This window comes from Limanda limanda, chromosome 8 (genome assembly GCF_963576545.1).
Source record: "Limanda limanda chromosome 8, fLimLim1.1, whole genome shotgun sequence".
NCBI classification, from domain to species: Eukaryota; Metazoa; Chordata; class Actinopteri; order Pleuronectiformes; family Pleuronectidae; genus Limanda; species Limanda limanda.
The window spans coordinates 1222949-1236760 of NC_083643.1; the positions used below are offsets into that span (position 1 = coordinate 1222949).

Sequence of the window (13812 nt, forward strand, 5' to 3'; positions counted from 1 at the left end):
TGCAGCAAAACTCAGCAGAAGTTCACAGCTGCATTAAAACGTGATCAGACTGTAGATGCACCTGAGACGCACTGAGGGCGGAACGTGATGGAACCACATCGGGACAGTGTTCAGAGACACACTGGGACACATTGGACACAAGTGTAAAGGAAGTTGTGTTGTTTATCAACACACAACAACTAGGTGTGTGAAAACATTAATAATCACATGTGACTGTTTCAAACCAGCACTGTGTAAATGTTGTCTGGACTTTCTCTGTAGTTAGTGTTTGTGAAGCAGCAGCAGGTTGTCGGGTCCGACTCGTTCAAACAGGAACATGTGGGAACATCCAGGCGAGGGGCGGAGCCTGCAGAGCAGCAGGAGGCGGGACATGACGTATAAACTCTGCTGTGGAAAGATCAGTGTTGTTGTTTCCAGCTCCTCCACACGGCGTCGGCCTCATCACCAGAAGATCTGGAATCTCCTCGTGTTTCCAAGTGGACGTCTTCGTCTTCTACGTGTCCGGCTCCTCTTCTTCATCCTGAGATGTTTGTGTTCTTCTAGTTTCACGTCACGTGTTAGAAACCTCATCCACACGTCCACTCGCTCTCTGGGAAGCTTCCACACATTGTCCTGCTGGTTCCTCACATGGACTCTGAGATGTTACACACATTTTACCACTAAGCTGCAGGAGAAGATCCAGAACATCCAGAGACACTGACTCAGACGTGTCTGTTCCTCCAGAACATTTCAGGAACATGTCAGTTCGAAAGCAGATATAAATGAAAATAAAATGATGAAACATTTAGAAACATTATATTATCCTGAAAAAGATAATTTCCCTCTAGTTCCTCAGTCAGAAACACAGAAGAGGAATTCTAGATCAACCTTCTCACGGTTTAGAAACATTATTCAGATACGTATTCAGATTCCTGACTCTGGATCTGTGTGGACCTGGTGTGAAAAGGTCTAAAGACACAATACTACGCCAGCAACATTCAGAGGAAGCAGCCGCACGCCGTCCAGTCGTGTTACACAAGAAGGAACAAACGCCTCCAACATGGGAACAAAAGTCATTTTCACAGTGTCGCTCTGTCGGCATGAGATTTTTGTGTTTGTCGACTTAGTAAAAAAAGAGGAAAAGAAATAAAAAGTGCAGGCGGCCCGAGCGTACGAGGTTCTGCTCGACTGGAGGGAATAAAGAGTCTCAGAAGGTGAAAGGTCAAACCGGCAGATCCCGGAGCAGGAGCAGGTGTCTGGACTGGAAACATCTTCATATATTCAGAAAAGAGTTTTAAGACAAACTCCTCCTGCCTGACGAGCGGTCAGTCTGTTCCGAGGGGTCGGCGTCCTCGATGGGGTCGATCTGAGGAAAGACCACGAAGCACAACCGCTGGCCCACGTACGTCGCCCTCTCTGCAGGAAGAGACAAGTCTCAAGTTACTGATCAGATACGGTGAGGGAGACTCAGAGAATCCAGACTGAGACTGGACCGGTCTGTAGCCTGTTAAGCAGCGGGTGAGATTCGCCTAAAATGCGATAATATATAATGCGGTAATCTGAGGAGTACCGAAAGTAAATTGAAAGCTGTTCTTGAACCATTTGGAGTACATGCATGATCTTGGTCTCTTTTGAAAGGTAACATTCTGAACTTCCCCCCCCAACACTCAGAATCAGTCTAAGTGCTACTGACATTGAGTGATAGCAGTTGGAACAAAGTGAAGTAGAAGGTTTTTATTTCCGCCTGAATATTTGTTGTTAACCAGATGCCTGCAGATGACTCCAGCTGAGACTTATGAGCTGGGAAACACACTGGGACCCGAGCATGAAGCCTTGATTAGCTGTGGTTCAAATTTGATAACAATACCACATAAAATGAATATTTCACAGACTTTTTCCTAAGGGCATGTCTAGGCGTTTTCCACAAAGGCCATTTGGAACCATGGTAACCAACTAGGCTAAAAAGGCTACTTTTACACTCAAAATCATACTTTTATATAAAGGAGGCAAAACCGGTCATATGGTTTAAAATGTATACAAATAAACATCTTTCATGTTGTTTACATCTCGATGCTGGCTGCGCTGAGATTACGCAACAGTTGACTGTGGCTATTCTTTGATGTAATAGTGTGTTTTGGACTGATTATGTTACTGGATTGGATCGTCTGGACCTTTGTACCAAGACTGTTATCGATCTGTGGATTAATATGATGCTTCTTAGGTGAGTGACGTCGACTTTGTGATTGTTTTTTTTGTGTTAGTGTCTTGACTGAGACGTTAATTGTACCGGCTGTGGTGATCGGATCTTGAACCATCTGTCGAACTGGAAGAATCTTAGCTTTCTAATGATATGTTGTATCAGTACCTAGCCGTAAAAGGCAGTTCTGTAGTTAACAATGTTTGAGGCTTATCTGTAAAACGTCCCGCCCACGACACGGTGCTGCTTAGAAACTGAATTCACTTCACGAAACCATTTATTGAAGGTCTTCTTTGATTTCTTTGTTTGGTTCAAGTCCCATCTGCTAACATGGAGGAGGGGGGGTTAATGACCAGCACAGCAGCCAGACCCCAGACAGATGTTTCGTGGGTTTTCACAAACCTTTAAATCATGAGTGTTTGAGAAACTCACCGATGAAGTTGTAGATACACTTTGGTTTTTCTTTCCAATGAACGCCCAGGAAGTAGACGGGCACGCCGGTGAGCATGATGACGAGGCCGACGCCACAAACCACCGGCTCCGAGTAAAGACTGAATCCCAGCAGCAGCGCCCAGAACATCAGGTAACACACGGGAACCAGCAGGTTCACCTGGAGACAACACACACACACACACACACACACACAGATAGTTATTCTCTGGTGGCCAGGTGCAGTCGTTTCACCTCTCACGCAGTCCGTCCGCACCTTGATTGGTCGGTAGAGGTTGGGCTTCTTCCAGCGGTAGTACAGCAGGCCTGCGATGGTCACGCCGTACGACAGGTAGTTGATGAAGGAGACGTAGTTGATGAGGTTGTGTGTTTCTCCGATGCAGAGAATAACGATGGTGGCAGTGCACTGCAAACACAGTCAACACAGACGTCAGGCTCATCCGTCCTAAACTCATCCACGTGTTTTGAAACGACTTTTACACGAACAAGAGAGAAAACAGGCGACGAAGGAACAAACTGTATAAAGAGGGGGACCAGGGGGCGGAGCCTGTACGTACGCAGCACAGCAGGGCGGGGATGGGCGTGCAGTACTTATAGTGGATCATGGCCAGCAGGCTCGGCAGGTGACCCTCTCTGGCCCCGGAGAAACACAACCTGTGGACAGAAACAGCCTCTGAACCGTCAGCGGCCACACGGAGCAGAAACAACAGCATGACGGGGCAGGAGGCGGGGCAGGGGCGGGGCAGGAGGCGGGGCTAACCTGGAGGAGGTGAACAGGTAACCGTTGATTCCTCCGAAGGTGGACAGGGCCACGGAGATGGGCATGATGACGGAGAACATTCCCAGAAGCTTCTCCCCGAACGTCTGAACGGAGAAACAACACAGAGAATTACAAGAAGGACTGAAGACGACAGAAACATGAAACATCTGATGAGATGTTTCTGTTTGGTTCGTGTCCCGTCTGCTAACATGGAGGAGGCAGGGTGAGTGAGTGATACTGCAGCCAGACACCAGGGGGCCTGGTTTGGATGAAGCATGAGAGTGAGTGGTGGCTCCGCCTCTTTACTCACTACAGCCACGGCATTGGACGACAGCAGCTCCTCGGGCGACATGGCGGAGAAGTAGGCGATGTTGGTGAGCGTGTACACAAAGGTCACCAATGGAATGGAAATGTAGATGGCACGAGGTAGATTCCTGAACCGAGGAACACACACACACACACACACACACACACACACACACACACACACAGACACACACACCATGCACAGATGACACGGAGAAAAAAAATCAATCATCATGCATGAGAAAACACAAGAAATGAAGAAGAGGGAAACTTTACATTTAATGTCAAAATCTAATATTTACAACAAGCTCAGAATACAGTGTGTGTGTGTGTGTGTGTGTGGTTGTGTGTGTGTGTGTGTGTGTGTGTGTGTGTGTGTGTGTGTGTGTGTGTGTGTGTGTGTGTGTGTGTGTGTGTGTGTGTGTGTGTGTGTCTGTTTTGAAAGTCAAGCTAGAATGTTTTCAGTCAGAATCGAATCAATAACAGCAACAGATGAAGGGATTCTTCTGTATTAACATCAGTGAACATGGAATCACACAGAGTTTCCCACCGGAGCAGATCAGACAAACTGCTCCAGTTCCACTGAACATGAGACTTTACAGTAAATTCCATCCCAGTTCCGAAATGTGTCTGGTTATGAAAAGTGAAAAGGTAACTGCGATGAAGATGAGAATGAGCGTCTGATCGTGCACCAGAATTCTTCCAAATAAAGTTTGAAAATAGAAAGAATTGGTTAAACCAGTGTTTGTGTTGCAGAAGCACTGAGTGGGTTGTTTTGATGTAATGATTCACAAACCCACAATCAGAAGCTGAAGACAGAATGTTCAACACAGACAGAGAAGCATCAGGATGGAGGCTGAGCCCAGGAAGCAGGTGAGAAACACAGCGGAGCATCAGTACTTTACCGTCTGGGTTCAACCACCTCCTCGGTGACGTAGTTGAGGAAGTTCCAGCCGCTGAAGGCGAAGGAGGCCTGAAGGAAGGCCAGAGCGATCTGCCCGACTGTCGGCGTCCGCTCCATGGAGAAGGCCACCGAAGGCGCCAGAGCCTCGTAGTTCCCTGGAGCACGGAGCACATGTTGGTATTCTGAACTCGAGGAAGCGGTGAAGAGTCACATGTTCACCGCCGGCTGCGAGTTACCTTTGAAGATCTGGACCAGGCCGACCACGATGATGAGGCCCAGAGCCATGAGCTTCCCCACGGTGAAGACGTCCTGGATCCTGGTGGCCAGCCGCACACTGTTGCAGTTCACCCAGGTCAGCAGCACTGACACACAGTTCATATCAAGGATTACATTATTATTATGAGAAACTATTTAACCAGGTTCGTCCCAGTGGGATTAAAAATGTCTTTGACAAGGGAAACCAGGCCGAGAGCTGATGATGTGGTAACAAACAAATCAACGTGAAGATTCATAGTGAAACTGCAGCGACTCCAAGGTGGTCAGCTGATCTGTATTCGATCACGTAATAACACGTTAATACCACACGTTAAAACAACATGTTAATAAAACATTTTAAAACAACAAGTTATTACAACATGTTAATACAACATGTTAGTACCACATGTTAGTACAACATGTTAATAGCACATGTTATTACAACATGTTAATACAACATGTTAATAAAACATGTTATTACAACATGTTAGTACCACATGTTAGTACAACATGTTAATAGCACATGTTATTACAACATGTTAATACAACATGTTAATAACACATGTTATTACAACATGTTAGTACCAAATGTTAGTATAACTTGTTAATAACACATGTTATTACAACATGTAACATGTTAATAACACATGTTAATACAACATATTAGTACCACATATTAGTACCACATGTTAGTACCACATTTTTGTACAACATGTTAATCACACATGTTATTACAACATGTTAATACAACATGTAAATAACACATGTTAATACAACATATTTGTACCACATGTTAGTACAACATGTTAATAACACATGTTATTACACCATGTTAATACAACATGTTAATAACACATGTTATTACAACATATTAGTACCACTTGTTAGTACCACATGTTAGTACAACATGTTAATAACACATGTTATTACAACATGTTAGTACCACATGTTAGTACAACATGTTAATAACACATGTTAATACAACATATTAGTACCACATATTAGTACCACATGTTAGTACCACATGTTTGTACAACATGTTAATAACACATGTTATTACAACATGTTAATACAACATGTTAATAACACATGTTAATACAACATATTAGTAAAACATGTTAGTATAACATGTTAATAACACATGTTATTACACCATGTTAATACAACATGTTAATAACACATGTTATTACAACATATTAGTACCACATGTTAGTACCGCATGTTAGTACAACATGTTAATAACACATGTTATTACAACATGTTAGTACCACATGTTAGTACAACATGTTAATAACACATGTTAGTACCACATGTTAGTACAACATGTTAATAACACATGTTATTGCAACATATTAGTACCACATATTAGTACCACATGTTTGTACAACATGTTAATAACACATGTTATTACAACATGTTAATACAACATGTAAATAACACATGTTAATACAACATATTAGTACAACATGTTAGTATAACATGTTAATAACACATGTTATTACACCATGTTAATACAACATGTTAATAACACATGTTATTACAACATATTAGTACCACATGTTAGTACAACATGTTAATAACACATGTTATTACAACATGTTAGTACCACATGTTAGTACAACATGTTAATAACACATGTTAATACCACATGCTAGTACAACATGTTAATAACACATGTTATTAGAACATGTTAGTACAACATGTTAATAACACATGTTATTACAACATGTTAGTACCACACGTTATTACAACATGTTAATAACACATGTTAATATCACATGTTAGTACAACATGTTAATAACACATGTTATTACAACATGTTAGTACCACACGTTATTACAACATGTTAACAACACATGTTAATAACACATGTTAATACCACATGTTAGTACCACATGTTATTACAACATGTTAACAACACATGTTAATAACACATGTTATTACAACATGTTAATAACACATGTTATTACAACATGTTAGTACCACATGTTATTACAACATGTTAACAACACATGTTAATAACACATGTTAATACCACATGTTAGAACCACATTAACACGCAGACTCACAGCATCATCAGACTCACGGTGAATCCTGCTGATGCTGTGAGTTCCTCTGGGAGGTGAAAGCTCCTCAAACCTTCAGATGTTGGTGAATCATCTACAGACTGTAGATCAGGAGGAGTCTGAAGGAGGAGACCTGAGACCCCCCCGATCCTCCCTGTAGTGTGAGTGACGTGTGACTCCTCTTCTCTGACGCCATCGATCACACTTGTTTTCAGAGCTGGATGTTAAAACGTGAGCTGAGCCCGGCTCCTCAGGAAAACAGGGGGGGGGGGGGGGTCCTTCGCAACGGAAGTGTTTTGTGTTGTTTTGTGTTGTTTTGTGTTGTTTTGTGTTGTTTTGTGTTGTGCCGCTGACAGTTGCTCTTTGTGCCGGAGAGGGGGGCCACCATGAGAGCGAGCCGGGCAAAGCCGGTGACAATGATGGACGAGGTGAAACAATCGTGCCCTCCCTCGCTCGCCCATTTCCCACATTCCTGCCTCCCATGGCAACCGGCTGCTGCCAGCGCCCCCCCCCCTCCACCCCCCCCCCCCCCCCTCGCCAACACAAACGGAGGGAAACGGATGCAGACTCACTTAAAGGAGAATTCCACCAGTTAATAAAAATCATGGTGAACGTTCCTCAGCCTCTGAGATCAGTCGTGGTTACATTCACCGTGATGTCACCGTGATGTCACCGTGATGTCATCGTGGTGACCTCAGAGCGGAGGCAGGTGTGGTGCATCATGGGACATGTAGGAGAACTTGCTGCTCCATGTGATACTTTTCTTATTTTCTATTATTTCATAATTTGATTTGCTGTTTTAGATTTTAAGTGATTTTGTATTAATTTGCTTATCGTCTGTGATGTTTAGTTTTCTGTTTTTTTAATGGTCTTATTTGTTTTGAAAGGTTTTATATAAATAACGTTTTTGTTATATATCTACGTGTGAAAGTAATTTTCCACTTTTGTGGGTTTATCATTTTCAGAATATTCAATTTTCAAATGACATGTAGTTTTTTCTGTGTCTGGTTTTAAAACAGCTTCATCAGCCGCTCTTCTTTTCCACAGAACGCCGCCTCCTGCTCCTGCTCCTGCTCCTCCTCCTGCTCCTCCTCCTGCTCCTCCTCCTCCTCCTCCTCCTCCTCCTCCTCCTCCTCCTCCTGCTCCTGCTCCTGCTCCTGCTCCTGCTCCTGCTCCTGCTCCTGCTCCTGCTCCTCCTCCTCCTGCTCCTGCTCCTGCTCCTGCTCCTGCTCCTGCTCCTGCTCCTGCTCCTGCTCCTGCTCCTGCTCCTCCTCCTCCTGCTCCTGCTCCTCCTCCTGCTCCTACTACATGTGACCACTTCTCAAACAGGCCAATGTCTCTGAGGAGACGTTCCTGATTTCAGAGCAGAGTCCGGATCAGAGCGACCTCAAGAGGATTCAAACCCTCTGCTGCTCCCTGCTCTGAGACCGTCTCTCAACATGTGGACTGACCAGACACCAGGACAAAGACACCAGGACAGAGACACCAGGACACAGACACCAGGACACGGACACCAGGACATGGACACCAGGACACGGACACCAGGACAAAGACACCAGGACACAGACACCAGGACACAGACACCAGGAAACGGACACCAGGACAAAGACACCAGGACACAGACACCAGGACAAAGACACCAGGACACGGACACCAGGACACAGACACCAGGACAAAGACACCAGGACACAGACACCAGGACACGGACACCAGGACACGGACACCAGGACAAAGACACCAGGACACAGACACCAGGACACAGACACCAGGACACGGACACCAGGACAAAGACACCAGGACACAGACACCAGGACAAAGACACCAGGAGTCACTCACGGAGACAGATGGCCGAGAGCATCCGCGTGGCCATGTAGGGAGGGACGCACTCTGGGAAGACGGGCTGCAGGACGTAGCTGGAGAAGGTGAGGGCGATGACGGCCAGCGTGGCCGGGTACATGATGATGACGGCGCTCCACAGCAGGAGGAACCTGGACGAGGCAACAGGACCTTCATTGATTCAGTGTCACACTCAAACAGATACAGACTCTAATGTGGAGTGGTAAGTTGCTCCACCAGTTTGGAGTGGCTACTGAGAACATCTGGTTATGAGCAGGGCCGGCCCTAGCACATTTGGCGCTCAAGGCAAGCTTCACTCCTGGCGCCCCCCCCCCACCCCCCCCCCCAAAAAAAAGCGGCTGATTTATAAAATAAAACGATTTTCCACAAAAAAAGTATAAAATTATTTCTTTCTTCGAAGAAGTTGCTTGGACACACACACTCTAACCATAAGCCTCAATGTGCTAGCATGTTCTGACAACACCGTTTTCGATTTTTGGCTCATTTTACCCTAATGTTAATACCACAGCAACAAAGTATATCTGTAGTATACAGCATGAATGGAGCAGCAGTAACGACATGGAGCCTTCAGTTCCTCATCCAGACTGCATCTTATTCAAAATAAACACAATTTACAAGCATTTCTCTGAGTGTAACTGCATTTTAAAGTGCATAAAACATACATTCAATTATTATGGTGTCTCTTTACTTCAAACATTATCACTCATAAAGAAATATAAACATTAACAATATAGACCTATTGAACATTGGCTATAACTAGGTTTATAAGGCACAATAACAATACATGACTTAATAACAGAGTCTGTTTGTGTCGGAGCTGAACTACACCCTGTCTAAAGTAAACAATATACTATCTCGACCCGCCTGCAAGACGACGCGCAGGTAAAATAAACACCTATACAGGCGAATGTAGCCCCGCCCACCTATTGGCGCGAGTGTCCCACTGCACAGCGGAGTTTCTAAGTTTTTACCAGTCAAGTAGACAATCAAAACGATATCTCAATGTCAATGACACTCGTGATCAAGCGAAGCTTTAGGATCTAACGTAGGTGACTCCGCCCACTACTAACCCGTAGAACACAGGATGAATGCAGCAGCAATTTAGACACGGAGCATTCCGTTCCTCATCCAGACCATAGATATATATAAAGAGTTTAACTGTTTATATCTATGATCCAGACTGCATCTGGCCTGTGGGAGGACGTTCCCCCCAGAGAGACAGTCCGGGGTGCAACTGCTCCCGTGCCAAACGTTCCACCTGAGTGCTGCGGTCCTTTACTGATTTCTCTAATGAAACATAAACCACGTGACTATCACGTATATTAGTAGGAATAATCTTTAATTACTGTTAAAGTCATTAAATACAATATTTTGGGGCATACCACATATAGAAGGGGGCGCAACATTTTTTTTTTAATATATATATATATATTTTTTTTTAGCTGGCCGCAGTTTTTGGCGCCCCCCTCTGAGTGGCGCCCTAGGCAACCGCCTATGTCGCCTGTAGGAAAGACCGGCCCTGGATATGAGCCTTGTCTCAGTAGCTCCAGGAGCAGCTGGTTTTAGATCTCAGCTCAGCTCCTGGACATGGAGACGTTCAGCTGAACCAGGCCGTGGCAGGAAGTAGAGATATCTGCTGCCATTAGAAAGGATTCAGTGGTGGAGCTGATGAATGAAAGATTTAAAAAGAAAACCTTCTCACCCCATCAGACCACCGAATATCTCCGTGACGTAGGAGTAGTCGCCTCCAGACTTGGGGATGGTGACGCCCAGTTCTGCGTAGCACAGCGAGCCCAGTGCGGCGATGCCTCCTCCCAGTAACCACACCACCAGGGCCACGCCCACCGAGCCCGAGTGCTCCAGCACGCCCTTCGGAGAGATGAAGATCCCCGAGCCGATGATGTTCCCTGAGCAGAGGAGACACAGAAGATCCACAGGAAGTTCACGTTCCACCTGCACGTGTGCTGGATGGAAGTCCAGGACAACAGTTACACAACAGTTACACAACAGTTACACAACAGTTACACAACGATTACACAACTGATCAATCTGCTTTTAATGAGGTTTGTTTATAAGAAGTAAATTAGATTCAAATGAATTCACTGTTTTAGCTCTTTTGACACATATTGACTTGTTCAGTTCTTGTAATCCTTCAGATCTGAGAATGACTTGTGACACATGATGTTCAGTGTAGCTGCTGTGAGCGATGAAAACCATGAACATGTTTGAATCATTATAATTCTAAGACGTGCAGCTTCACAGCAGAACCCTCATGTGAACAGAGTCGGGCTCACATGCTCCTCACATGGGACTTTGGTTTCACACGCCACATGTCACCCAGAACACGCCTCAGCCCCAGAACCACCAGTGACCCGTGTGGGACTCCTGAGCTGCTCCAGTCCCACTGCTCTCCTCCGAGTTTATACAGAGGGCGTTCGAGACAAAGAGCAGCAGAGTGAGTTAGAGAAGGAGGTAGCGGCCATCACTCAGGCCGGGACAATCCCTCCTGCCCGGAGCCTCAGTATGCAGCGTCGAGTACCAGCAGAGCCACACATTCAGACCCGGGCGCTACCAGTAGCACGGCAGGAGGCAGCCAAGTGGCACAGACAGACGTTACATAACCAGACATAAATTACCCCGGCTGCAGAGGTGGGAGGTGCCCGGCTCACCTCCTGCACGTCCGGCTGCTCCTCCAGGAGAGGGACAGGAGGAGCAGTGGAGCTCCAGAGGAAAACATGCACTGGGTTCACTTTAATCCAGTAACCAGGGGTGTGTCAAGGGGCTTTGGGGGCCCAGGGCCAAAAGGGACCTGGGGGGCCCGGCAAGGAACCAGAGGGAACATCCGCCAAAGAAACACGGGAAACTGAAATCATTCCAACCTTCAAACGTTTCTTCAACAATAAAGTTTAAACCTCAACCATCACACACACGTTACACTAGGTAGACCTTGTTGGAAAGTTAGTGTCACAGAGTTTTTGACGTAGTGTGGTGGCAGGCTCTGAGTTTAAAGAGACCCCACACACACACACACACACACACACACACACACACACACACACACACAAACACACAAGTCGAGGAGGTAAAGAGGGAATGTTAATTTTTCTGTGAACTGTCCCTTTAAGGAGGTTCTCACAAATTGTGTTGTTGCTGTGGACAAACATAATTCTCTGGGGGCCTCTCTCAGCTCGGGGTCCCGGTCAGTTGTCCCCCTGTTGCAGCGGCCCTGCCAGAGACACATGACTCCTGTCAGCGCTCGGACGGTTCTCTCTGTTCTGTCGTTTCTCTCGTTTCTCTCTCGTTTCTCCTCCTCCTGCTCTCGAGGGTTTTCAGCAGGAGCCGGCAGGAGGTCGGTGACCTTGTTAAACCCAGAAGGTCGAGGATCCGTCCACCGCCAAAAACCAGCCGGCTCATCGGCTGCACTGACACTCTCAGGTCTGTCGTCACACCAGCGCCATCATGAGGCTGTTTCACTCATTACACAAAAAGAAATACAGAGAAACAGATTTATGAATCGGACTCGGTTCTCAGCGAAGGTTCAGAGAAACATCTGGTTTCCTCTTCCTCTCAGAATCACACTAAAGATCAGCTCTCCGACACCAACGTCTTCCTCATCAGGATCCATCGATTGTTCTGACCTTCGTCCGTGGTCACGTGACCAAACCTGGAGATTCAGGCTTTCAAGTAAATATAGAAACATGTGAACAAACTTGAGTTGATCAAATGATCAGTTTAAATAAAAGAGTAAAACTTACAGGAAGTTTAAACGACATGTTTCCTCTGAACTGTGACACTGAGCGTAGAGGTTTTCGATTCCTGTGGTCAGACGTGTCGTCCAATCAGCAGTGACGTGTATATGAACCCGCCATATTGGAAAGACGGTGACACAGAGGATTGTGAAGTTCTCTACGAGTATTATTTTAACTATTATTAAATAATATCACAGTAATTTGCTCTGAACGTATTTTAAGTGTTTTTGTTTATGTTGATTTCTCCTGTTTCTGAAAGTTTCCAGATGAACTCAGGTGATTTGGATTTTCTCTGTTTTTCCACACGTCAGAGACAGAGACGAGGACATCAGGTGTCCTTTGAGACACGTGAGACACAAGAAGGAGCAGGAGGAGCTGTTCAGTGTTTACTGAAGGTTCTGGAGAGATGAACACAGCTCACATGTCTTAAATACAAAGTCTCATCTAATTACTGTAATATTATATATCACAGCTGTGGCTCAGGGGGGAGAGCGGGTGGTCCTCAACCCAGATCCACAGTTTGATGCTCTCACAGATGCACTGTGTGAATGTGAAGCTGCTGTAATGAGCCTTGAATCTGTATAAGAGTGAATCTGTAGAAGAGTTAGAACCTCAACCTGTCGCTTGAGCTCTAATTGATCAATATAAAGAAGTTGGATCCTGGTTTCTGCTCTGAAGCTCAAACTGTTTCCTGCTGAGCAGCTTCAGCTTCATGTGGAAACCAGCGGTTCAGTGAGAGCATCTCCTCATGCTGCAGATATTAATATTAATAAGAGCAGAGTGCTGCAGCCTGCTCCTCCCTCCTCCCTCCGGCCTCCTGCTCCATCCTGCTCCTGCTGGCTGATCTGAGGACTTGGTTCTGCTCCAGGAGACAAAGTTCTTCTGCCTGAGCTGCAGCTCCTGGACCTTCAGCTCCTGGACCTTCAGCTCCTGGACCTGCTCGCAGCCTCAGCCCAACAAGGACCGACCCGGATCTGACACTTGTTGCTGGTTCCTGCAGGAAACCCAGTGTCCCACAGGAACCAGTGGGTTCAGCCTCACCTATGATGATGGTGCAGGCGCTGAGGAGCCCGATCTCCTTCTTCAGAGTCACTCGCTCCGGGATCTCCTCCTCCTCCTTCTCCTTCTTCTTCCTCTTCTGGGCTCCGTGCGGCCCGGAGGCGCTGCTGGGTCCATCCATGTCCTCCTGCCCGGGTCCGCTCGGTCCAGTCCACAGTGAGCGAGTCCTCCGGGTCCCAGGACAATCCTGTCCTCTGTGAAAGGGGCTGCGCATGCGCACCAAGCTGCGG

General features: G+C 46.0%; 1 protein-coding gene across 1 annotated transcript; it reads right to left on the reverse strand.

Annotated features, from left to right (window-relative positions):
* Positions 1-1252: 1252 nt before the first annotated feature.
* Positions 1253-13796, reverse strand: slc7a10b (solute carrier family 7 member 10b). The gene is given in 11 exon segments (XM_061076398.1): positions 1253-1395; positions 2609-2786; positions 2883-3032; positions 3184-3280; positions 3387-3490; positions 3697-3820; positions 4598-4751; positions 4833-4958; positions 8754-8905; positions 10477-10681; positions 13565-13796. Coding segments are annotated over 11 exon segments (1665 nt in total).
* Between the last annotated feature and the right edge of the window lie 16 nt (positions 13797-13812).